The 24115-nt window shown below is 44.3% G+C and overlaps 1 protein-coding gene across 7 annotated transcripts in view; it reads left to right on the top strand.

The window, feature by feature from the left end:
- The window catches only part of RERE (arginine-glutamic acid dipeptide repeats), a 232261-nt gene that overhangs the window by 128947 nt on the left and 79199 nt on the right, over positions 1–24115 (top strand). For 5 of the 7 annotated variants that reach the window (XM_040533319.1, XM_040533315.1, XM_040533316.1 and 2 more), the window contains 3 exons: positions 11235–11283; positions 14993–15117; positions 15829–15928. In XM_040533319.1, the coding sequence (XP_040389253.1) occupies positions 11235–11283; positions 14993–15117; positions 15829–15928 (274 nt within the window). Of the gene's footprint in view, positions 1–1774; positions 2005–11234; positions 11284–14992; positions 15118–15828; positions 15929–24115 lie in introns of those variants that run through there. The other 2 variants (XM_040533321.1, XM_040533322.1) reach the window with 2 other exon arrangements.

Below are 24115 nucleotides of genomic sequence, written 5' to 3'. Positions count from 1 at the left end.
GGGAACAGATGCCTTCTATATGTCTTAAGAAATTAGGGCCAAGCTGTTTCATGCCAGCCTTGTATAATAGACCCAGGACAGAATGAGGGAGGTGCGGAGCTCCCTTGCATCATGCTGGTGGGTACAGTCAGCTGTAGAAGTGCCTGGCAGTGGAGTCCTCTTAAACAGACACAGGACCCTCAAGAACTGCATTTAGGTAAATCACTGCGTGCCTTCCTTGGGTTGTGCTTTTGGCTGCTGTCACACTTACTGATGTCACTGGCAGCACATGATTCCTGTGCGTCCATATTTCAACTTACCCGTGAACTGGAGGGTAGCAAAAGCTGAGGTCGTCTTCTCAGGTGTGTGTTGTGACCTCAAGAAAACAAAAAGTGATCTGGAACAAGACGAAATGAATCCCCAAGTGCATTTCAGCTGTAGTCAAAATGAAGGCCAAATACTTTTGTACAGATGAGCGTTCTTACTGAAAAGTGGTCAGCTGGTAAAGGCTGTGCAAAACCTTTTGGGTTTTTCCGAGGTGGTAATTGGGTAAAACTTGATCAGACATTCTCATGAATTCGTTGCCCTCCTCTCTTGCATCTAGAGTTCGGTAATATTTCTATAACAGAAGTGTGTTAATAGAATGTTGTGCTTTTTTTTAAAGCAGCTTATGAAACCTAGTTGTGTTTCCAGAAGTTAGAAATAAATGGTCTTGCTTAATAGTAAAAACTACAGGAAATTTTAAATCTTTTTTTTTGGCAGAAAAAAAAATGAGCCAGGTCCCTCTTCCCTATGTATCGGGGAACAGCTCCTTTAAAGGGCTGATGAATGAGCTTTGGTAGCATCAGATGGTTTCAGCAGAGCCTTGGTAGCTGAAACACTTGTGATGCTGATGTTTAAATTATGTTTGCAGGCCCCAGGAAGGAGCCTGACTGTCATTGAAGGCTCCCAGGAGGGGCTGGGGGCATGTGGTGGGCAATGGGAATCCTTGAGAGTGGCACTGGGATGGTTTGAAGGGTGTCCGCCTGTGTTAGGGTAACACTTTCTCACTGGATCGCTACCTGAGAGAGAGAATTTGGGATTGTTCTGTGGCCTGGTCTGTTCTGCTTAGCCTTTGTTAGTTTTTTAAAATTCAAAGTATAAGAAACTTTTTGGGCCTTTGTAGCCTTGCAGTGAATGCAGGCATCTGCTCCGAAATAGCCACAGGGGTCCTAAGGGAAGCGCTTTATGCTGCAAGGCTCAGGGATGTTACTCAAAAACACACAGCTATGAATTTGGCAGAAAGTGGCACTAATAAACAGCAACGCCCAAGGTGCAGGATGTGACAAGCCAGGTGGGTTTGGCCTCCCCTGCCTTCACCGTGGCGGTGCCGCGGCGCTGCTGATCCGCACCCGCTCTGGCCGGGTGGAGGCGAGGAAAACCGCTGGGTGCTGCTCCCCTTCCCTGCAAACCCACCGGGACATCAAAACACCAAGCTCCCCGTCACTTCGCATCTGCGAAACCCTCCGAGCCTTGTAGTCGGCGTTACTTCTTGAGAAGCCGATTGCAAACTCAGGGTTAAAACCGGAGAGCTTTTGCACGGTGCGTCTGCGGCTCGGAGGAGGGCTCGGAGGAGCGGCGGCGCGGCCGCGTTGGCTGTCCCAGAGCCCCTGGCGAAGGCCCCACTTCCCTGCACACTAGCTTGGCTGGCGGGAGCCGCAGCGGCGCCCGTCCCCGCGCCGTGTTTACGGAACCAGCGGGCTCGAGCCTGCTTGCGTGGGGAGGCGGCGTGCGGCCGAGGGAGGGTCACAGCACATGCTCAGTCCTGGCAGTCCGAGGGCGAAGTTTCTGCGTTCTGCGTGCGGGCTTAGGTCATAGCACAAGCTCAGTGAAAGCTCGCTGAGGTCTCTCAGCCTGCATGTGCCTCCATTTTGAGTTGGTAGAGTGGAAAAGGCAGAGTTTGAGCTCTTGACTAGGGGGTTCGGGAATACAGCTAAGCCCACCAGAGCCTGTCATAGTCATGGATGATCCATTCAGCCCCTGCAGGTAGGCTGCATCGCTCTGGCCTCCCCTAAGCAAACGATGATTTTTTTTGCTGTTGTTTGTGACTTCTGCAATGTTTATGAAATCATGTCATTGCTCGTGCATGTTCCCCAGGACCCTGTAATCCCACCGGCTTCGCTGCGCAGCTGTTCGTGCGGTGCATGAGGGCGCTGAGCAGGGGATCCGCTGGCTCAGGGGTGCATGTAGCAAAACGCTGAAGCTCTCCGGGCTGACGGTTTTATTTTTATTTTTTTCCCCTCCCTTTGTGCTGCAGTTTTGATTTCGGTCGTGCTGTCTGCATGCCAACCTTGTGGCAGGGCTGGAGGGAGCTGCAGAAGCAGCCTGCAGGATGCAGCGTTACCGAAGCAGCTGCCGGGGAGTGCTTGGGCCCGCAGCAGCCGGTGCAGGGAACGCTTTGGGAGGCTCAGAGCCCAGCTGGTCATGGGTGTGTGGTTCTGGGCACGGCTGAGGGGCAGCAAACAGTCGTTTTTTCCTGAAGAATTAAAAATTCAGGTAGCCAGCATAGTTCTCCTTGCTTGTCAGTCGCATGCAAATAGGACTTGTGCATCTATGCCTGGAGAGGCTTCTCACAGGGCGGCTGGGGAAGCTGCAGCCACAGCTGCCTTACCAGGCCAGCGAAATGGCATGCTAAAATGTTTTTAGCCCGCTGCTGAGCAGGATGAGGACTCTGTGTTGTGTAATGATAGCACGGCTGCGGCTGGCCTGAGGTCCTTGTGGGCTAGCTACAGCCAGCAGTGACTTGTTGCTGCTGAGTATCTTGGTTGGAGAGGGCTGGGCGTTGTTAATGAGTGGGAGCCAACTCGACTCTGCAGCGCGTTCCCCTGCCCCGGCCTTGTGTATGATGGGATGCTGTAACCTGCCCCACGGGGTGCTTGGGGCAGGGGGCTTGTTCTCCTGGTACGGGAGCACATCCAGAGGTGTCAGGCTGGTCCCTGCTGAGCGCGGTGACATCTCCGGAACCGAACAGCCACTGTGGGCCTGTTGCCGCTTCACCCGCGCGGTGTGTGTCACCGGGCCTCCCCTCCTGCCCTCGTCAGAGCGGGTGATGAACCAGGCTGCTTAATTGCACCCACATCAGTGCTGTGTCGGTACCTGAAATAGCGTTCCCTTTTCCATTTGTATGTAGAGAGCCTAAACATCCAGGACGCTTGTTCAGCGTGGGTCGCTGCTGAGTTTTGGCAGTGGTTGGAGCGAAGTCGTGCCCAGTGCCCCTAAACTTGTCTGGCTGAATCGCTTGGTAGTTAAGTGCTGTCTCCATAGGCCGAGGCTGGGAAGCATTCTTATTCCTAATAAAGGAGCTGCTGGAGTGCATACGGGAACATGCTGCTGCTGTGCAGGAACATGGGGCTATGAGAACTGATGTCTTTAACATCTTATTCGTTCACTTACAAGCAGGAGTGAATGTGTAAGGGGGGGGGCGTACAAAGCAGTCTGCTTAGTGCTGGTCCTCAGCTATCGTTTGTGCACACGTTTAAAAAGGATGTGAAGGAAAAAATGCCCCTTGTAACTTGAAAAGAAAATTTGGTCACTCTTATTTTTGATGAGTATGAGGTGAAGTTAAATTGGCACAGGTGGGCAAAACTGGAAACACCTCCAGGTTGTTATGAAATGTGTTTGTCAAACCCAAGTATTGCATTTGGCAAAGCAAATCCTGTTGGAACGATAGGCCAAATGCGGTGTCCTTTGCTTAATCACTTGCACAGGAGAGCTTGTGGATGCAGCCTTGGCTGTGTCAACTCCCGGAGCTCCCCGCTGAACGGTACCCCTGGTGTCAGCGCTGGGTTGGTGTGGAATCGGGAGGTCCCTGCCCCCAGTGAATGTACAGAGGTGTTTTTTTCCTTGTGCTCTGCTTGCTGCAGATCTTTGGCGTTTCTCAGATCTCGGTTTTTCCTTTCCTTTCCACGTGCTTCAACACAAATGTCTTCCAGCAGTTGTGCCACTTGTGGGGCTGGTCAGCCAGCGGGGAGTCAAAGCAGCTCCTTAGGTGTGTGCCTGCTGTGCGGGGCTGTGCGAGGACGTACTTGGGTTAAAAAAACACCACCACCGAAAACTAGCAGGCAGCCTACTTCTACCTAAGTTACCAGTGGTGCTGGCAAGGTATTCAGTGAGCTGCAGAGACCCCTGTCCTTGCTCAGTGTGTGGGATTGCCCTGCAGCTCCTGCTCACGGTGAATTTTCAGGCTGCGGGTGCCCAAAGGATTTTCTCCAGCTGGGAGCCTGGTGATGGGAGCTGCTTGGAGCTGCAGCTCTTTCACCACACCCTGGTCAAAGATGTAAATTTATGAGGGGAAGTGCTTGTATTCTGTCCTTCGGATGAAGAAATGCTGGCTCAGTACTTGATAGCCTGAATTCTTTTTTTCTGGCTTCATTTTTGCTTCTTTCAAGGCTGTAGATCAGTAAGATGATCTCTCCCCCCTTCCTCCCAGTTCTCTAGGCTGTGATTTGTTTTAATTCGAGCTTTGTATTTCCAGGTCAGCAAGGCAGAATTAGAGCTATCTTCGAGCTTGCTTTGTGCTTTGCATTCTTCATGTTCAGCAACTTTAACCTGTGCTGTTGCTTCCTTGTGTGTCTGCTGTGCAAAGAAGCTGGACCTTGGTGTTTCCCAGCAAGCTGAGAGACTGAGCAGTAGGTCTGGCCTCGGTGAAGCTTCGTGGAAAGAAATTAAACGGGCAGATTGCTGCCTGGTCCCACTGTCCTGCATATACACTGGCTGTGCTGCAGGAATGATGCTGATGCGGTATTTAGCATGATCCAATGGCAATTATTTGCTGTGGGAAGTGCAAAGGTATTGCCCTGCCATTTTAGAAACCTTTCAAGGTAAACACTGCAAGCAATGTGATTTGATGTTGAACTCATTTACATACTTATTTGTTCTGCGTAAGTGTTGCTTGTAAGCCAGTAACATTCTGGTGACTCAGACCTCTGCATGAGGTTTTAGAAATCATGAAAACAAACCAAAATTTTAGAAATGAAATTTTAGAAATCTCATACAGACCAGCTAAAAGAGAACCTCGGATCATGCAGGGGTTTCTACGAACTCATTCTTTTGGCTCTGTGCTCAAAGCACAATGTTACCCACGCAGGTAACCCCTCGATGGAGGGAGTGCTCGTGTCCTTGCAAGAACCTGTTGTCACAGTGGCTCTGCACCGATTGCTTCCATCGTGCCTTCTCAGCAGACGAGAAGAGTTGGGAGGAGCGGGTAGTCTCACTTCTCAAATTGAAACCCATTGCAAAAATAACATTATCTTGAAAAAGCTTTCCCTGTCTGACTCAGACTTCTGCAAGTACTTCCTTCCTCAAACAGCAGCGTGGATGCAGAAAGCCCAGTCCTCCGCTTCCTTCAGGTCTGCCTCTGCAATCAGCCGGCAGGTTGGAGCTTGTGCTGGGGATGGAAATGTTGGGACACGTTGATTCATTCCTGCTTTAGATTAAGCAATCTCGAGAGATGTTCCCACATGAGTTTATTTGGCAGAAATACAGGTTTAATTTTTTTCACTCAGAACACAAAATTGCTTCTGCATTTTTTTATTATAACCCATTACTGTACAATAGGTTATAAAGGAAACTTATGCTTACTAGAGGCTGAGTGCTAACAAGAATATCTTTTGAGCACTAAGATATCTAGAAAAGGGGTTTTTAAATCTTGATAAAACTGTGTTAAGACACAGGTGCAAGCTGGGCACATGTTGTGTAACTTCAGGTCAGATTTCTGATGGTAGGAAGTAATTGTTGGGACAAGTTAGCCAGCTGTTTAATTTACAGGTTGAGATATTGTGCACCTGCGTAACGAGGGCAAAATCATGTGCCTAGTCTTTAAGCAGGAATTGCTGCTTGTTTAGAAGGAGGAAAGAAAAAGCCACCCCTGTTATTCTCAGGCATCCAACTTACAGGTTTGTGGTTCTTTGGTTAACGTGTGAATGTCGCGAACTTGGTTGTTCCATGTGTATTTTCACTGCGTGGCGTGAACACGTAGCTGGTGGAGGAGCCCGCCTGGGTCAGAGCGAGGATCCGTGCGGCTCGGGCCGTGCGCAGGTGCCCAGGAAAGCAGGAAGAGGGCTGCGAGATGCTGCCCACAAACACGACGCAGCTCTAATTTCTGTTTGCATCGCTGCGCTGAGATGTTAGAGTGGTTTAGTGCTGCAGAGAAGCAAATGTTGGTGAGCTCTGTGTCTTTAAAGACAGAGCCTGCGTGCTGCTGTGTGAGGGAGGAGCGTGGCAAGGCGAGCTCAGTTTTGTTGTGGGGATGCACAGAATAAAATGAAACAGCGTCCAGCCGAGTGAGCTCTTCAGTGGGATGCCAGGCAGCCTTGCAAGCCCTGCTAAGCTATTTTATAACCAGCTGAAGTTGGCCTGCAGTAACTTCCTTCTCTCTGGTTTTGTCCCCCTAGAGATGGAGCAGAATGATCCTTGCCAGATGTTTTTAAAACTGCTTCTGAAGACTATTTTTTTCATCTGGTGTATAGGAGCATTTGTTTAAAAGGATTTAAACAAACAAACAAATAAAAAAAACCTTAAGACTTTCGTAATGACTTCAAACTTTTACTTACTCTACAGAAACCACAAATATCCAGGAATTGCCTTCTTGTGTCTCACTTGAGTTTATGTAACTGGTTATCTTGCCAGTGACTTTTTGGTTACATCAGTGTGAAGTGTGTGATTGCAATTTATAATTAATCTGTCTGAAATAGATGTAATCTAATCTGGCTCTGAATTTTAGAACATAATTTTTTTTTGCTGAGCTTAATAACTAAACCAAAATCTCCTAAGATTCAGTAGTTAGTGCTAAATATTTGTATTCTTTAAAAAAAAAAAAAAGACCACACACAAGCCAACAAAAAAAAATCTGCATATCCTACTTTTAAGCTGTTTTTCCTGCTGCAAAGAGGATGGGAAAAACTTCTTGGGAGGTCATTTGTGGCTGAGCATTTCTGCTTGTTTATAAACAGCCTTCTGCTGAAGCATCCCTCTAGCTTAATTACAGATCACCTCGTATACAGAATAGGGAATGGTTATGCCAAGAGTGGTTGAAGAGGTAGCACAGAATGCTGTCCTATATGTGCAGTTTGGGCTGATTTTTACTTTATTTTTTTTAAATAACAGTAATATCAAGCTGTTTTCACCTTCTCTGAGCTGTGGCTGGCTGGTGGCAGGTGTTTCAGAGAGGCAGTGGAAGCACAGTGCGTGGCGAGGAGCAGTGAGTGCGTGGTGGCCGCAGCAAAGTGCAGCTGAACCATGGACCATGAGCGGGTGAAAGCAGCTGGAGAGGTCCTGGGGAGGACTGCAGATGGTTTGGTGTGGCTCTGCGGCAGTACCACCTCTCTCTTACCCCGTCTCAGGCCTGTTTCTCAGCATCAAAACCGTGCAATTACTGCATAGCTTGTGTCTTGCTGAACTTCGGTGGTTTAAAAAAAGGGAAGCATGAAAGAAGCAGTATCTCAATTTTGGAGGTTGCACCTTGTGCGCTTGATCCCTGACCTGGCATGTCCACCTTCAGCACACCCCCTGCCCGCTGCCTTTCAGAAGCCTGCCTTCCCGACAGGAGCTGTCACCGAGCCTGCTGGCTTCAAGGGCTGCCCTGGAGCCACGTCAGGGGCAGCACAAAGGTAGGACGGTGCAGAGAGGCACTGCACACAGGTCTGCAAACACATCTAAACCACCTCTGAACTCTGCAGAGCTTTGCTGGGAATTTCCAGCCTGGAATTCAGCACGGTTCTGGGGACAGCGTGAGAGCAGTTGGTGCTGCAGATCCTGATCCTGAGTTGTCTCAAAGCCAGCCTCAAGTGTTTCATGGTAGCTCAGTCCCTCTCCCTTGCCTGTCGGGAGCAGGGGCTGAGCCAGCTCCGGTGCAAGCGATGCCTGGCACAGGCAGGAAGGCAGGTGACTAACGGGGGGCTAAGCTTGCTTCTCTCCTGGAAGCCACACAGGAGCTGGTGTTGGCAGCCTCCTGTCCTCCTCCTTTCTGCAACCGGTAAATGAAAGCCCTGCACCGCCCTGTGCTGCCTCCTGTTCCTTTCCCTTCCTCACCTCTGAACCACCATCTCTCAGCAGCGCTGCTTTTTGCCTCGAACTGCCATCCTCCCCCGATGCTTCGGATCAGGCTCAAGCATTCCTGAGCTCAGCATCCCTGAGCTTTGCCCCGCTGCTCTGCTCCGGAGGCTCCTCGCCTTCTTGATATGCAGTCGCAGGCTTCCATCTCCTCTCCGAGCAGCCCCTGTTTACTTTGCAGAGCACAACGTTGCCATGGCAGCAGGTTACTTTTCAAAGGGAACATCTTGTCATTATATTTAATCCACTGCAGCTGAAGAGGACTGAAATATTAAGTTGTTGTTGCCATGGATACTGCTTTGTTACATCCGTTCCTTTTGTGTCAGATTTCATACTCGGCGTTGGGTACTCTTTTTAATTCCCCGCCGAATAAACACGGGGCGCCTCTCCATTATTCTCGTAATTGCGCGCCAGCAAGATAATTTAGCTTCCAAGTCTACGGTGCATTTTAGTTTCCAGAGGGAGAAATTTCTTTCCATTTGCAAACCCGTTCCTGGGGAGGTGGAAGCTGCCTGCACAGCGCTCTGCAGGTCGCGCGCACTTGCCGAGCCATCGGCTCCGTGCCCTCGGGAAGCGCGGGGCAGCGTGGTCCAAGCGAGCTCCCTGCACAGCAGCTCGGTCCATACCTTGGGGGGCAACTTTGGGGCAGGAATATAATCGGGAAATTTGAAACAAGTGATAAAAAGGCACACCCAACTGTTTCTCTCCTGACACGTTACCTGCATGTGAAGAATCGCGGTCGGACAGCCGCGAGTTTTCCCAGCGAACTCTGCACCAACGTCGTTACGAGCACGGGTCCCATCGAAGGTTTTGCTTTTATCTTCACAGCTACTAACAGGATGCTATAGCATGTGCGGTCTTGATTCTCAAATCCTTTATTATTCATATTCAGTGTGATGCAAATGAAGGAAATGGAAGTCAGGGAATATTTAGATTTTTTTTTTTCCCTCCCTACCCGGAAAGTGGCTTTACCTTTCTGGTAAAACACCCAACCGATTTGTGCAGAGCTTGGCTCATGCGAGGCATTGTAGCTGCATGGACATGTTTCAGGTTTGACTTGCACTGACTAGTAGAGAGGTACACGGCTGTAAAATGGATTCTGGGAATTGAGGAAGAGCATCAGCATTTTTGTGGCAGCTTCCCCTTTGTTCCTTACAGGGACAAATCCTGACACCCTGTAGCTGTAAAAAAAAAAAAAAAAAAAGTGCATGTATTAATAAGTGTTCTTTGCCTTTTTAATTAATAAGTGCAGTATTTCATTTATAACTTAGTTGTAGGTACAAAATGGGGTTTCTGGTTGAGTCATTTCTCTGCATAACCTGGAAGCCAGAGGATGGTGTCAGCTCGACTTGCAGAAGCATCCGTGAGAGGAAAGGACTTTGACACATTCTCCCTTTCGGGAGAGTTTGGCACGTGCAGCTGCAGCGTAGATCGGCTTCCCAGGAAGGCGGCGTTGTGTAGGCATCGGGACATCAGCCTGGGTATCACAGAACCTGTTTGGAGTACTGTCTGACAGGCCCCACTGTCACCTTGCCTTGGCTAAGGTCTGTTCAGATCTGCTGCTGCAGTTTCCCCACTTGTGAATAAAATTTCACAATGCTCAGCACGGTCAAGTTCAGTTTAATAAACGTTTGCAACGTAGTTTGATGTGTTGAGATGAAAATGTTCATAAAGATATGCAAATGGTCATGTCAGAAAATCCTCTGGTTTTATTTTGTCATGATACTTGCTGCTTTGCGTGGTAGCTTGGCACAGGGCTGGCAGTTTCTGGTGGTGGTTCTACTTTCTATGTTTTAAAGAAATGTGGTTTTCTTGATGGCTTGCAATCACCATGAGCGTAGCGGGGCGAATATGAAATCCTGCAGGGCAGCAGCTTGTTTGTCAAATGATGTCGTTATTCCTAAAACAGCAAATTGCAAGATGAACTCAAGTTTGCTGTGCCAGATGAAGGATAGTTTTTAGGCTTCTGCATAACTTCTTCCTTGCCAGTGGGTTAAAACTCTTAAATGGAAGATGTCTGTTTAAACGCACGCAACCTGGAGGCAAAGAACAATGTTGGTCTTGACACTGAATTTCTTCGGGTTTGGTTCTGGTCCTTAATACTTATTTTACAGGCATCTTGGAGGGTGATGGAGCTTTCTTGACGGTAGCTGTGTTCAGTACCCCGAGTACTGGTGCTGAGGCACAGATGCCATTGTGGACTGGTGAGGTGGCTCTTGCCAAGAGCTGGGTGAGGAAGGAGATGGCAGCAAACGAGTGCCATGGCTTAAAATAGCCACTGGGAAAGGAGTATTCCAGTAAATAATTTTGTTAGTGTGCCTCGCTGATTATATGGTAATTCTTTTTATAAAGAAAAAGGGTCAAAGGGTAGGCGTTAGTGATAAAGAAGCTTTATTTATCTTTGGTTAGTCAAAATCTCATAGGAAAAATAGCTTTAGCCATGTCAGATAGCCTGGAAGAAATGGCATTATTGCTGCAGATTCTGGTAACACGAGGCTCTCTGTTCAAACATTAATAACACGAATATTTTTTCTTTAAAATATTTTCTTTTTCCAAATGAAAATGCCCATCAAGGTGTCCATAAGGAACGTGTTATTTCCTTCGTATTTTTCTGTAGCTTAGCGCTTTGTGTGTTGCGTGCATTATTTTAGATCTGGTGTTGAAATAAGCAATTAATGGATCATCGCCCTCGTAAAAGTCAGATGGATGCTCGCTGGAAGGCGATGCTCTGCAGAGCAGGCTTTAGAGCTGGCTGACTCAAGCACTGAGCAGTTCAGAGCTGTAGAGAACTGTAAAAGGGCTTTTAAAGGATCTCAATTAGAAGCCAGCGTTATTTCTATATTGCGTGGCATCTAAGCTTCAAAAGGAGCGCGATGTGCATCCCTTCATCAGCTGCCTGGTGCTTCCTGCTGCTGTGACTTCAGATCACACTAGGGAATTACTCTTGGCTCCAACAGTGTGACTAAAACCTTCCAGACTTGTCCCATTGGTTTTTATCATTTGCAGTGTGGCCAGTAATATCCTGAGTATTACTTTTTTTTTTTTTGAAATAATTTTTGCTTCTCTTCCATTTGCATTGCAAATACAATGACAAAAAATGCAGACCGTAAGCCTGAGTTTCATTAATCATACTTCGTTCTCATTACTGGTTTTTCTTTTTATATTAGGAGGCTAAACAGTACCCAAGGTGAAATCAGAGTTGGACCCAGTCATCAGGTAAGGGATTCTGTTTGTACTTTAATAGCTAGAGGACGTGGTTCTCGGCATTTGATCTGTTCAGAGGACGCTTATTTAAAATTGTATCAAATACTGCTCAAATTGCTCAAATACTGTGAATTTGAGAGTAATCACGAGTTCCCTAGAACTCCTTAGCTTAGTTAATGAGATTAATCTGTCAAATGTTGATATTTGAATGATTTTTACTAGTGAAAGTGCTATTGGATCGATTCTAGAATTGGATTGAAGGAATCTGAATAACTACTGGAAATTAAGGAGGAAAAAACCCCAGCTGTTGTTGGGCACATTCTGGAGTTAAAAATGAATGCGTTCTCAGCTGATTTTTACCAAACAGTATGTTAATTGACTATATAAAAACAAAACAAAAACAAAACAAAACAAAAAACTTAGTTTGGTATTGTTTTCCAGTTATAGTCAAAGTAGATGTTTTAACTTCCCTTTTTATGGTAAAATTGTCAAGCTGGTAGTATGTTACTTATGGCATTTGAAGTCCTTTTCATTAATCAATATGTTTGAACAAAATGGAGTTCTCTTAGGAGTAAAAAGGCAGCAGGTTTCCAAGAAAAAGATGACAAACTTAGAAGGTAGGGGAACTTTAAACCTGCAAAAGATTTTCCTGAACAGCAAGTATGTTGAGATACACCTGTATTTTTATGCACGTGTTCATCTCTTAATCCAAGACATGGCGCGTTTGAGTGTGGCTGTTGTTACAGCTGTCACCAATTCGGAATTTGCTGTGAATTTGTTTTCCCTCTTCCATTTGTGACTGTGCTCTTTGTGGTGTCACGTCTGTGGCTCTGCATTTCCTCCTTGACCCACGCTTTCATTTGCAGCCTGTACATGCTGTCTTCATATTTTTACATGTTAAACAGAGTTTGGGCAACGGTGGCACTTGAGCGTAAGAGTCAGTGGGGCCGTTGTGTATTTACTCGTTCGTCACTTGTCTTAAAATGAAAGCAGTGTTTGTAATTAGAGCAATTTTGGCAGCTGCTAGGGATGGACCTTTTTCTAAATGCCCTCTTTGTGCCCTGCCATGTTCTAACAGAACCATGACGTGTAGTCTCCTACTGTCAGGAAGAGGTTAGCTGGTCCTCGCCCTTTTGTCCTGCATAATTTTGACACAGAACAGCTTAAATCTTTTTGAATGGGAGGCACGGTAATGCTGGAGAATTATTATTGAAATATTATTATTATTGAAATATATCTCTTACATCTATACACTATAGAAGTCATGGCATAGTATTTTATTTGTATTTCCCAGGAAGTTTTTAATGTAATTAAAAAAAAAAAAACTTCCTGATGCTGTAAAGAGAGGATAAGCTTCAATTTTAAAGATGGGAGAGCTCAGCAATGTTGTTTGTTTGTCTCTGAGAAGTAAAAAGAATTGCAAGGTCTTAAAACCGGTGCCTTAATTCATTTGGGCTGTTAAAATTTGAGAAATCATACCGAATGTGTTCAAGTAGTGGGAAGTAGAAGATATTCCTTCTGTCTTTCATGAGCTTGGGAAATAATCTGCTTTTACAGCATTAACAACTGTTCTGGTGGATCTTTGGTGGATAGCTGGCTTGTAAGGCCAGGGCTGTCACTGGGAGCAGTCTCCTCTGCCTGTGGGGCTGCCTTTGTACCGTCCCACCACTGGATTTTTTGCATCCACGTGATAAATATTCATTCAGACTCCTTTTTCAGTCTTGTTTAACAACTGGTGATAGTCAACGTTTGTATAATTTAATCCTCGAGGATGCTTTGTATTGAGGGGAAAAGAGTTCTTGTCAATTAAACCTGTATTATTCTTTCTGTTAGTCATAATAAGAGCACTGTAAATGATACTTCCAAAACAACCTTCATTTCAAATTGTCATGTAATGTTTTGGCAGGTAGTAATCAGCTGTGCTGGAAGATATAATTGCCAGGTGCAAGTATGGATGGAGAAAAATAGAATGAAGGAAGGTCCACAGTTACCGAACACTGCTAATTTTTGCTGGCTCACTAGTTCAGTGTTTTAAAGTTGCACAGTTCTTTTATTATATGCCGAGCACCTGTGGTTCTGGCTAGTGTCACCTCCGACAAGATGTATTCTCATCCTGTTAATTAGCGTAAGGTTTAATCTTACGAGATACGAATGGTGGATTGCAGGCTTTGGCTGAGGTACGAAGTCATATTGAAGATTTTTGCCGCGTTGTGTTGCAGTCTCATTCATTCAATGGGAGGTGTGTGAACAGCCCCCTCTACGCACAGCTCTCTGTTAGCTCCGGGTATGGGCACGCTTCTGCCTTCCTGAGAATGAGTTATATGCACGAGAATCCAGAAACACACCCTTAACTACCCTGAGGTCCCACTGGTGTTTTCTGATGATTTCTGCTGCCTTCCTTTTCCTTAAATTATATGTTGCAGAGGGTACAGGACTGCTGTTTTTTTTGTATGCAGATGTCAAACTACTGCTTGTGTCGTAACAGGGAGTAGGGATGTGAGTGGAGCTAAATGCTTTGGAGAATTGCAATTATCAAAGTTCGTGTATAGAAGAGGAGAGGGATAGCAGGCCTCTGCTAAATGTTCTCCTCTGGAAACTTCTGGCTAGCAGCTGACCAGAGGTGTTCAAGAGGAAGTTGCTCTTAGGAGGAACTCAAGTAATGCTGAGCTTGTTCCTGGGGCACGCAAGGCTGAGCATCAGTTGTGAAAGCCCCTTGGTTGCTAGCATGCAGAGCTCGCACAGAAATCGATGTCCTCGTGGTGTCATGCTTGCTTATCCTTTTCCTGAAGAGAAGCTCAATGACAGAGCCACTTTCCCAGGGAAGAAGTAAAATAAAGTACAGATTAAAGAGCAGAACATGAAAGACATCTGAACCTGCGACTTGTAATTACTGGTTATGTATAAACGTTGCCTCTCAAATATGTTTAGCGTTGTAAGTATAGGAGGTAATTATAGGGCTTAAAAGCTGTTTCCGAAGAGGCTCTCAGCTATCTCATCCCATTGCAGTAGATGACTAAAGATGCTAATTGGGTCTCTGGATCCAGTGCAGTGCTTCTTTAGAGGCAGGGTTCATTTCACTGAGCTATCTCACTTTCAGGAAATTTCTTTTTCTCTTTGGATTCTTAATAATTTACAGAGGATTTTGTTAAAACTTAATGTCAAACGTATAATTTTTTTTTACTGAGGTATCAAAATAAAACACATGCTAGCCATATTCTTGTTGTCTTTTATCGTTATAGCAGTATGTTTTAGCCTGACAAGCAGGAGTTGTAACAGCATCTTTTTGACAAATGAAATCTATCTTTCACAGTAGATTGTCCAGCAGTATTTGATTTTAGTATAGGTGAGGACTATATGTGTGGTTCAAAATGGCTTAATTCCACACTGGCATTTCTGCAGGCAGGATTGCACATGGCATAAATATAGAAGGGCTTCACGCTGGTGGACTGGGAAGTGGTCTTAATCCCGCGTGACTGGCAGACAATGAACTGCCCTTTTAAAAGGACTGATGGATAAAGTGGATAGATCTTCATGACTCAGTTTCTCCATAAACTTCAAAAGTGTGGATCTAATCTCTTTGTCATCTGTTGCGTGAACATCTTCCATCTATGAGTTGGGATTATTCCAGAGAGCTTGCAGACTTTGGTACTAGTAATGCTTGTGCATCCTCCTAACATTGACAACTCCAATGTCTGTACGAACTCTTTTTTTTTTTTCCTAGGCTAAGCTTCCTGATCTGCAGCCATTTCCTTCCCCAGATGGTGACACGGTGACACAGCATGAAGAGCTTGTGTGGATGCCGGGGGTCAACGACTGTGACTTACTCATGTACCTCCGGGCAGCAAGGTAATTACAGCCAGGACACTCCCCACATCTTTAGAGTGCCCTAGCGGACATGTGGGCTTCCCCCTTGTGCAACAGCTGGCTATGGTCACTCCTTTAGTATTTTTTTTGGTTTAACATGGCAGTCAGCTGGGTAAACTGAGACCTTTAGTCTGATACACGGATGCGCTGGTTTGATGCTGGGCGAGCACAATCACTTTTCAGTTATATACAGAATTTTAGTATGCTTGCTAGATTAATTAGATAAAGAAATATCAGGCTTTTACACTAGTGGCCTCATAATTCAGAATGTGAGTAAATGAATTAATTCTAGCTTGCAACAATTCAGAGATGTTGGGAATCTGCAGTTTAAGCCAGCTTTGTAACATAATTAAACTAAATTTGCAATAACAAGTTTGCTGTCTCTGGCAAGACTGTGCCCTTGTGCCTGTAGGTTACATCTCCCATAGTCCCAATCACGCTATGGTACTACCGCAGTGCAGATTTTTAATTAATACAATCCACTTTACATTGGAATTATTTCATATGCCGAGGTGATACAGGTCTGTAGAAAATGGCAGTGTTCATGCGGTGCCTCATTTTACTTATTTCTGCAGTTTTGCAAGGCCCTGAAATTCATTATTTAAGGTGTAAATGTACTATTTCTGTATTGCATGATGTGTGCATCAAACAGAAGCTGAAGGATTTAAACTTTTTTCCCCTCAAACTCTAAAGGAGCATGGCAGCTTTTGCAGGCATGTGTGATGGAGGATCCACAGAAGACGGTTGTGTTGCAGCCTCCCGTGATGACACTACACTTAATGCACTCAATACAGTAAGTATACAGAGCTGCTGTATGGATGAACTCGTTACATTTAATTCTTGGCTGCTTTAAACCAGAAATGTATAAAATATTTAGGAGGTAAAACTGATTTTGGGATGACACCATGAGTAAGTCTGTAGCCTAGTCTATAACAACTTTGCTTCAAAGACCACCTAGGTTTCAAAGACCTAAACCTGCACTGTTCACTCTAAGTTCACTACAAATTTAATGACAAACTTTTGGGTGATGCCTTTAAGATTTGAGCATGTGTGAACATTCAGTGTAGCAAGCTGCTCAGGTCAAGCCCACCAGCTTAGAAGGGTTGCTCACCCAGCTGACACCTGCCCTGGCCCCAGGTGGTTTCATTCAGTCCAGCTAGCTACTGTGTGTAGGAAAGCAATCATTATTTCATCTCAGGGCACTGAGTTTTCCTTCTATATATAGTGTTCTGTATGTGGTAATGACCATCTGAAGTTTTTCCCACATGTAATTCAGTCTTCATTATTAGTATTTGGCTGCGTGTATGTGCAGTTCTCTTGTGTAAACATAATGTGTGTAAATAAAGTGTTACCGAGTGGTTATATAGATGTGAGTGTCTGTTCAGATGTTCACACGCTTGCAGCGCAGCCACCGTAACTGTTTTGGGAAGGGTGGGGGTCACTAACACCAGTAAATCATGATACATGGAGTGGTAATTTAAGGCTCAAGCTGAAACAACCTGTCTGTCATCCCGTCTTTCTCAGTAGCAGAGTGAAATCTCTTGGCTTTGTATTCCCCAGAGCCCTGTGTGCAGCTTCTGGGGAGTTGTGGTGGTAGTGACTGTAAACTGACCTTTGCATCTTTGTTGTTTCCTTCCTGAAATATAATAAGAGGAATTAAGTATAAATGGTCATCTGCTACACTGAAAAAATACAGGGACAGATCTGCTGACTGTACTAACAGTTTTTGTTCTGCCTCTTTTTAAGCCACCTTTTATGCACAAAACGTATCTCAGGGGCTTGAACAGTTGAGTTCAGGAGCTAAGTGATGATTATCGCAACAAAGAGCGGGTTATCTGTTTAGAGGTAGTACTGTAGGCATGTTGGTCTTTGGTTTTATTAAAGTGAGAGGAACTGACCTTATCAAATTAATCACATCTATTAAATATCCTTTACTGATTCTTTACTCTCAGTAAATCATCTCATTGCAGGAAACTTTTAAATGCTTCAGAACATTAAAAGAAGGTCTCTGCAAGCTATAGACCAGTTTGTAATGGGTCTAGTCTGTGATTAGGTATATATAACTCAATATCCACACTAAAGTTAAAATTCTTGTATTCTTAATGGGAAAATCATTACTGATGTGAGATTAGTTTACCAAAAACACTTGCCTTTTGTTTTTGTTTCCATTTCTGCCTGATTACACGCCTTCCAAGGAGTGCATCAGTTTTTGTCTGGTTTCCTGCAGCACAGGAGTAGAATGGGATTAAGACCTAAAATATGCCCCTATAGTATTTATAAAATAAATGGCAATAGCACTTTCATTCTGCAAAATGATTGAGATAAAGTCAATACACTCACATGTTTAACCAGCTGAAATCCAAGATGAAATTTTGTACCCAAATTAAATGCTAGTTCTCACTTCCAGATCTGCAAAGTCAAGTGTTATTTCTCAGTTAGCTTCGCAGCACACTTCAGAACTGAGATGAATACATAAATCTTACTCCTTTGCTCCCTTTACTTAAGACAAACCAGCGTGTTAAAGATTTTTATGCTGTTGAAGAATTGCAGTTAAGTCTGTATTGCGCATCCGCTTCGGTTTCTCATCTGTTTTACATGTTATTTCCTTCCTTTCCCTTGGGATGAATGCCATCTGGTTCTGGTGTCTTACCACTCTGGAGTATTCTAAGTTGTTCCCTGACATCCTTCTTAGAGACTCAAATCTCTGCTAAGACCAATAATCATCAAAGAGCTTTTGGAATTGGAATTTCTTTCCTCTTGTCATCTATAATAAAAGACTACTGCAGAAAATTCATTTAATTTCACTGCTTTGCTATCGACTTTAATTAGCCCCTTTAATCCCTTGGGAGTTTATGGAGCCTGTAGTTGCACTTGTAGGCTTCTCGCATCCAAGACCTTGCTTCATCCTGATGCATTTTTCTGTTCTTCCGATTCTTTTTGTATTTCTGGTGCACATCTATTTTAGAAAATAGGCGCTGATTCATTTTCTGAATGGGGGAGGTTTTCACACTTGTGAAGTAAAAGCACTATGCAAACTCTTAATGCAACCCATTGAAGAAGCTGGATTGTTTTTGTGTCAAAAATACTTCTAACTGTTGTTGTCATGGCTCCCGCCACGTATCAAATCTTAACGTGTAACAGCAACTGGTGTTCTTACAGTCAGCTCGTGTTAACCTTGCCTTCTTCTTCCAAGTTTCTCTTGGAAGTCTGGTGGTTCACGTCCTCTCTGTTCCCCTCTAGGCTACTTTTTCTCCTTGTATTGATACCGAGTAGTTACCACTGAGCAGAGCTCCTGAATGTGGAGTGTTGAATGTTCTTGGACGTACCATCTGGAAAGTTTGACCTGAACAGAAAAGTCCTTAGACTTCTTTGATGTTTATTTTATTCATGCTGCAAAGCTCTCTGTGCGCTGCAATTGGGGATCTCAACTTTTAGAAAGCAGTGGAAATACTTGCCTTGCTCACTTTGAATTTTTTCTAGAGGAATGTTTTCTTACGAACAACAGTTCGCTCAGGCAGGATGTTTTAAGAAAGTTACTTATTTCTGAACCTACCCTTTTTGACTAATTTAACGGTTTAGATGGGTGATTTGTTGTCCTGACAAAAGGTGCTCTTCTTAATCTTTCTGTTCACGGTGTATTTAAAACAGATATCAGGTTTATCTGATAAATAAATTCTGAGAACATTACCCTGCCCTGAGTTGTGTTTTTGTTTAGAAATTATGGTGTGTAACCCAGAAAATTAATGGAAGAGAATTGATACGGTATGATTTCTTATTATGGAAATCCAATAAACTTCAGAGCAGCACTTCATATAAATCAGTCTTGACAAGCTCCTTTGGTAGTGCTTTATTTATGTAATAACAGATGCTGCAGCCCCCAAATGATTTATTGTTAATTACAGCAGATAGAAATGAAGATCATGGAAGGCCCAATGCAACACATATATCAGCTCCTTGAGGTGATCATTCACTTACTGTTCCAGGTACACCTCAACTCCTGCTCCTTGGTTGGGCTCTTGAGATTTTGTGCCACGTTTGTAGTTGTAGCCCTTAAAATTGCATTAGACCTTAAAATATTGGTCACGTAAAGTGAAAATATGCATATTTCTGGGTCCCTTCCAACTCGGATATTCTATGATTCTATGGTATTTAGTAGGCTTTTGGTTTACCAGTTTCAGAAGTGAACTAGAGTGTGTGAAGCCATTTGACTGGTGAAATGGTAGGTGATGGAAACAATTTCTTTTATAGCTACTCAGTTCCTCTTACCTTGTGAGCTGCAGAATCACATCGCTTCAAGTCAGAACCCTTCTAAGTGTAAAGGGAAATAGAAATGTTAATTTGAGTTAGTCCCAAACCTTGTTTTGGGTCACTGTGGACAACATTACTGCCTTCAGAGAGCCAACGTGGTTAGCCTGTTTTTGTAATTAATCCTCTGTAGCAATGCACTTTGCCTTCTTTAGCCCTTCTGGGCTTTGAGTGTGGATAGGCTTTGCTTCTTAATAATCACAAAACCACCAAAAAGCCTCCAAAAAGACTATATGCACAGGATATCTGTGGAGATCCTTAGTTTGAAAATCGTGCAGGAGGGTCAGGACTTAATTAGCCAATATTTTTTTGCCTGTCCCAAGCTAATTGAAATTTGGAAATCCTTAGAAATCATTCCCTTTCCAAGTCTGGCCAGCTTAATTAACTGTCTTATTTTGCTCACCATTCTTTACTTGCAAGCTCATTGCCCGCTCTAATGACATGTTCAGTGTGGGAAAGCATCTGACACGCTGCTTTCTTCTATTCCATAGAAGGAAGGAAAAAAATCCCACGGAATTATTTTTAAAAACGGCCAGTTGTGGTGCCAGTAAGTTTTAGTTGTGGATAAATTTCTTTGTAACACGTGCATTGGTGTGTAGCCTGGCCCATCTGTAATACATATGTGGAGCCGGGGGTGAAGAGTTCTGGTTTGCAGATGACAATAAATCCTGCACTGAAATGTGGCAGGGTCAAATTGGTGTGTGTTCAGACAAGCAGGTGAAACTGCATTTATATTCCTACGTGTGTGTCCTTGTCCTCCTGTATAGCTGTAGAGGTTCCAAATCTGTCATCACGTTATGCAGAACTCCTCTTAGGAAACTCAGCACTTAGGTATTTCTTCATTGTGGGACTGAGAACTCTTTGGAGGCACGACCCTGTGTTTGGTTATGGAGAATGTCCTTCTTGTCCTCTCTTCAGCTAGCAAACAGTGTCAAAACATTTAAGCAGGTTATTGTACTGTGGCTTGCCATGTCAGACAACTCAGGGTAAGGTTTTCCCATGTGATTTTGTATTGCCTTAAGAAAAAAAGTAATAGAAGTTTAAATATTCCTATAAAAGGGCCTCAGAAGCAGAAATGACGTTGGGTTTTGCTTTTACAACTCTCACGTCATGTGAGGCATTAAAGAACAGGTTAAAGAACATCATTAGAAGAATGTGTGAGAGTGGCTGGTGTCCCAGGGAGCTCTATGGGAAGTTTTGCAGAAGCTCATTGAGGCGGAACTGTGTGTAGGAAGGAGGAGTTGCTAGGGATTTCTTCCCCTGTCCTCATCTCACCACAAGGGTAATGTCAGACCTGCACTGAAATCATGGCTTCGTCTTCCCGAAATCATGGCTTCGTCTTCCCTAGATGAGTAAGCAAAAACTAGCAAGGCTGTTGGGTTGTCGTACCTAGGATGGAGGTATCCAAAGGCTGGAAGAAATGACTTTTAAATGTCTTAATGTGTTGAGGTGTTACAGGAATTGGAAGATCCTGCAGATCTGAACCATCAAAGGAAGCGTTTGATGCTACAACAGAAGATAATACCGCTTAAGCTAGCGTACTGCTGCACGGAAGGAAGAGGAAAGTCATATGCTAATACTGTACAAATCTCTCCTTACTAATAGCGTTGTTCTGACTTCTCGTAACACACTGTTACACGGGAGCACGTCATTATGAGTGACAAATGTGACAGCGTAATATCAGTTTAAGGAAATTCAGTTCGAAGTAACATGTCACCCAGACAAATTACTCCCTGTTTTAACTTGCCCTTGGACAAGATTTTCTTGTTCATTAACTACAGACAGGGTTGAAAGCATTAAAAATTATTTAAATATATGTTAGCATTTCTTATTATTACTAGTTTTCCTTTTGGATGAGTCTTCATTAACAGCTACTCTCATGCTTCAAATGAGGTAGCACAGCACTTCAGGGGCCATCGCTGTCTGCCTGGGCGTGTTGGAGAATGAAGCCACTTCAAGTCCATGAGACAGTTTTGCCACTTTGAATTTTCACTCATCCTTATCCTTGCTCTTAGGGGGAAAAAAAAAAACTTCTGTGCTTTATTTGTAAGATGAGTCAGGAGATCTTTCAAAAGAAACTACTGAAAGGGCTGTGAAAATGACTGCCATGGGTACTTCCAGAAATCATTCTGGAATATATAAAATATTCAACTTTTGGAAAGTATTTCTTTAAAATGCTCTTGCATTTAACGTTGCTACTTCTGTGGGTAACTTGCAGGGTCTTGCCGTTGTGCAGTGCTAGCAATGCTGTTGTGCTGACCCAGGAAGGAGCTGCCCCAAGGAGCTCCCTCTGCTGTTCTGCATTTCGCATCTGTGCCTTGAGCTGTTCACGGTGGCCTGGCAGTACCCAGTGTGACAAGGGGATGCAACACAAGCATCTGGCTTTTTAATCTGCATCATTAGCATCTAGATCACTCTGTAGCAATTAGAGCTATATAGAAGCTTAAAATAGATGAGAACGAGGGGTAAGAGATGGAAGTTGCTGCATTTTTAATTTTTTTTCCAAAGTAGCGAGGGCTGATTTCTGTATTTTCCAAGCTGACAGATGCCACAAATCAGATATTTAAAAACCAGAGCTAGCAATAATTTTCCTCTGAAGCAGCTGTATTGATTTCTGTCACCTCCTGAACTTTTTTTGTTAGTTTCAAATTTTGTTGCAGGCCAAGCTGTTAGACAACTAGTTATAAATCAACGCTCACCAGCGAGCTCGTTGGCAAAAAAAAAAAAAAAAAGGCTGTCAGGCAGAGGCTTTTTGTTGGATAGCTTGGGTTCTTGATTGCTTCAAGGTTTTGTTGTCCTTGGGCACCAGAGGGAGCCCAGCAAAATAGTTTCCTTGTCCAAAAGGGCAGTGTTTTTTTCTCTGATCCAGATTGTTCAGTGTGCATGCAGCAGGTGGGGAGGAGTTAAAATTTAAAAAAAACGGGGGTGGATCCATGGCATTAAGGAGCATTTGGGGCCAGCCTCTTGTTGGGCACTGGGCATGGCTGATAAAAATCAGACCTTGCCATTTCGGAAGACGAGCATTTTAAAGAAGGCTACACATTTGGAAATAGGCTTTGCTCTTTCACCTAGTGCAGTGTTTGCTGGGGAGCACGTTCCACTTGCACAGCAGCAGAGACAAGTCCCCCTGCTAGCGACCGGCCGGGGCTGCCACGAGTGCTTGCTTCAAACTGAAACCGCTCGGCTGCGCTCCCAAAAGCAGCCGGCTGAATTACATTTCATATTAAATTAGCTATCTGGATTAGCGTAATTATGCCACCAGAACTAGCTACTCGAGCCACGTGGCAGTAATTCTCTCTCCTCTTTTCATTTTCCTTGTCGTCTTCTCCCTCCTCTCTATTTTCTACCTTGTTAAGCAGGCTGCAGTTTTACAGAGCCGCTGTCTATCTCGACCGTTGTCGGCTTCAGTGAGAGGAGCAAATCCCTTGCTAATAATCAGTGTTCTTAGGCCTGCGTAGATTACAATAAATAGAGCTTAAATGGGGGTGTTATGTAAACCTTTTCTGTGTGGTACCAGGCAAATTCCAGCCTCTTTTACAATTCACTGCAGCATCCCGCTTGACAGCAGTGAAAAATGTCTTTTGACTCCGCGGTATTACTCGAGGCTTAAAACGCTCTCACAGTAGCGGTGGTATTTACCTCGTGTTTGGCAGGGCACGCTCTCTATCTCTGTGCCCTGACGAGTGACATGATGTGTCCCTGACCGGCGGTGGTTCAGGGGAAGAGCCAGCACTTGACCTGGAGGGCTCCTGGCTCCCAGCGCTGTCCTACGGACGCCGGACACGTCCGCGTCCCCACGAAAGCACAGCCTGGCTGAAAATCCCTTCTGCTTTTATTGGCTTTTCTGGGTAGGTTTCAAAGCAGTTGAGCAATGCTCTGTTACAGTGCAGTTGCAATTTTTCCTCGGAGAAAAGGACTCTGGACTCTAGCAGCGTTCTTAATGAGCTGCAATTATTTAATACTGTAGCGTGAATGCAGCCTAACTCAGCCAGGCTTTTCAGCGGGGATCGTAATGACTGTAATTGCAAAAGGATACCTCGCTGAAGGAGAAGCTGCCAGATGCAATGCCGTTCTGATCGAAAAAGGTCACGGTAAAAGGGACATTTAAATTAAGTTATAAATTACAGTTGAAGAACAATATTTTGATGAGCGAGACCAGGGATGTCAGAGCTGCAAGATGTAATTCATGGGTTCATTACTGAGCAGAGGTGCCTGACAGCTGAGCCATGCCAAAAGGAGAATTTATTTGCAACATCACGCAGACAGAAAATGGCAGCTCGGCTGAGAAGCTGTGGTGGAAACTTGAAACCTTGTGGTAATGTGCAGACTTTATGCTAATAAGGCTTTCCTGTGATCTAGAGTTGTTTAATGACTGTTGTAATATAAATGAGCTTTTTGGATACGTGCATATTGAGAATTCTTCTTTAATCTAAAATCCGGCCCAGTGATGCAGAAGTTGCTTTATTTTCTGATTCCAAGTTTGCAAACAACTGCAACAAACGTACTTACACGTTAATGTCACAGCAGTTCAAAATTTAGATGTTAGAGTTAATGTTAAAAACAATAATTCTCTAGGTGACAGGACGGTAATCTGGTGTTTATAGCAATACCTTGAAAAGTTCAACCAGAAGTTAATTAAACCTTAGGCAGTTGTCATTAGCTATTATTTATATGT

Source organism: Cygnus olor, chromosome 21 (genome assembly GCF_009769625.2).
Source record: "Cygnus olor isolate bCygOlo1 chromosome 21, bCygOlo1.pri.v2, whole genome shotgun sequence".
Lineage (NCBI taxonomy): Eukaryota > Metazoa > Chordata > Aves > Anseriformes > Anatidae > Cygnus > Cygnus olor.
Note: the sequence above shows the minus strand (reverse complement) of the source record. Positions and strands in the feature narration are given on the sequence as shown.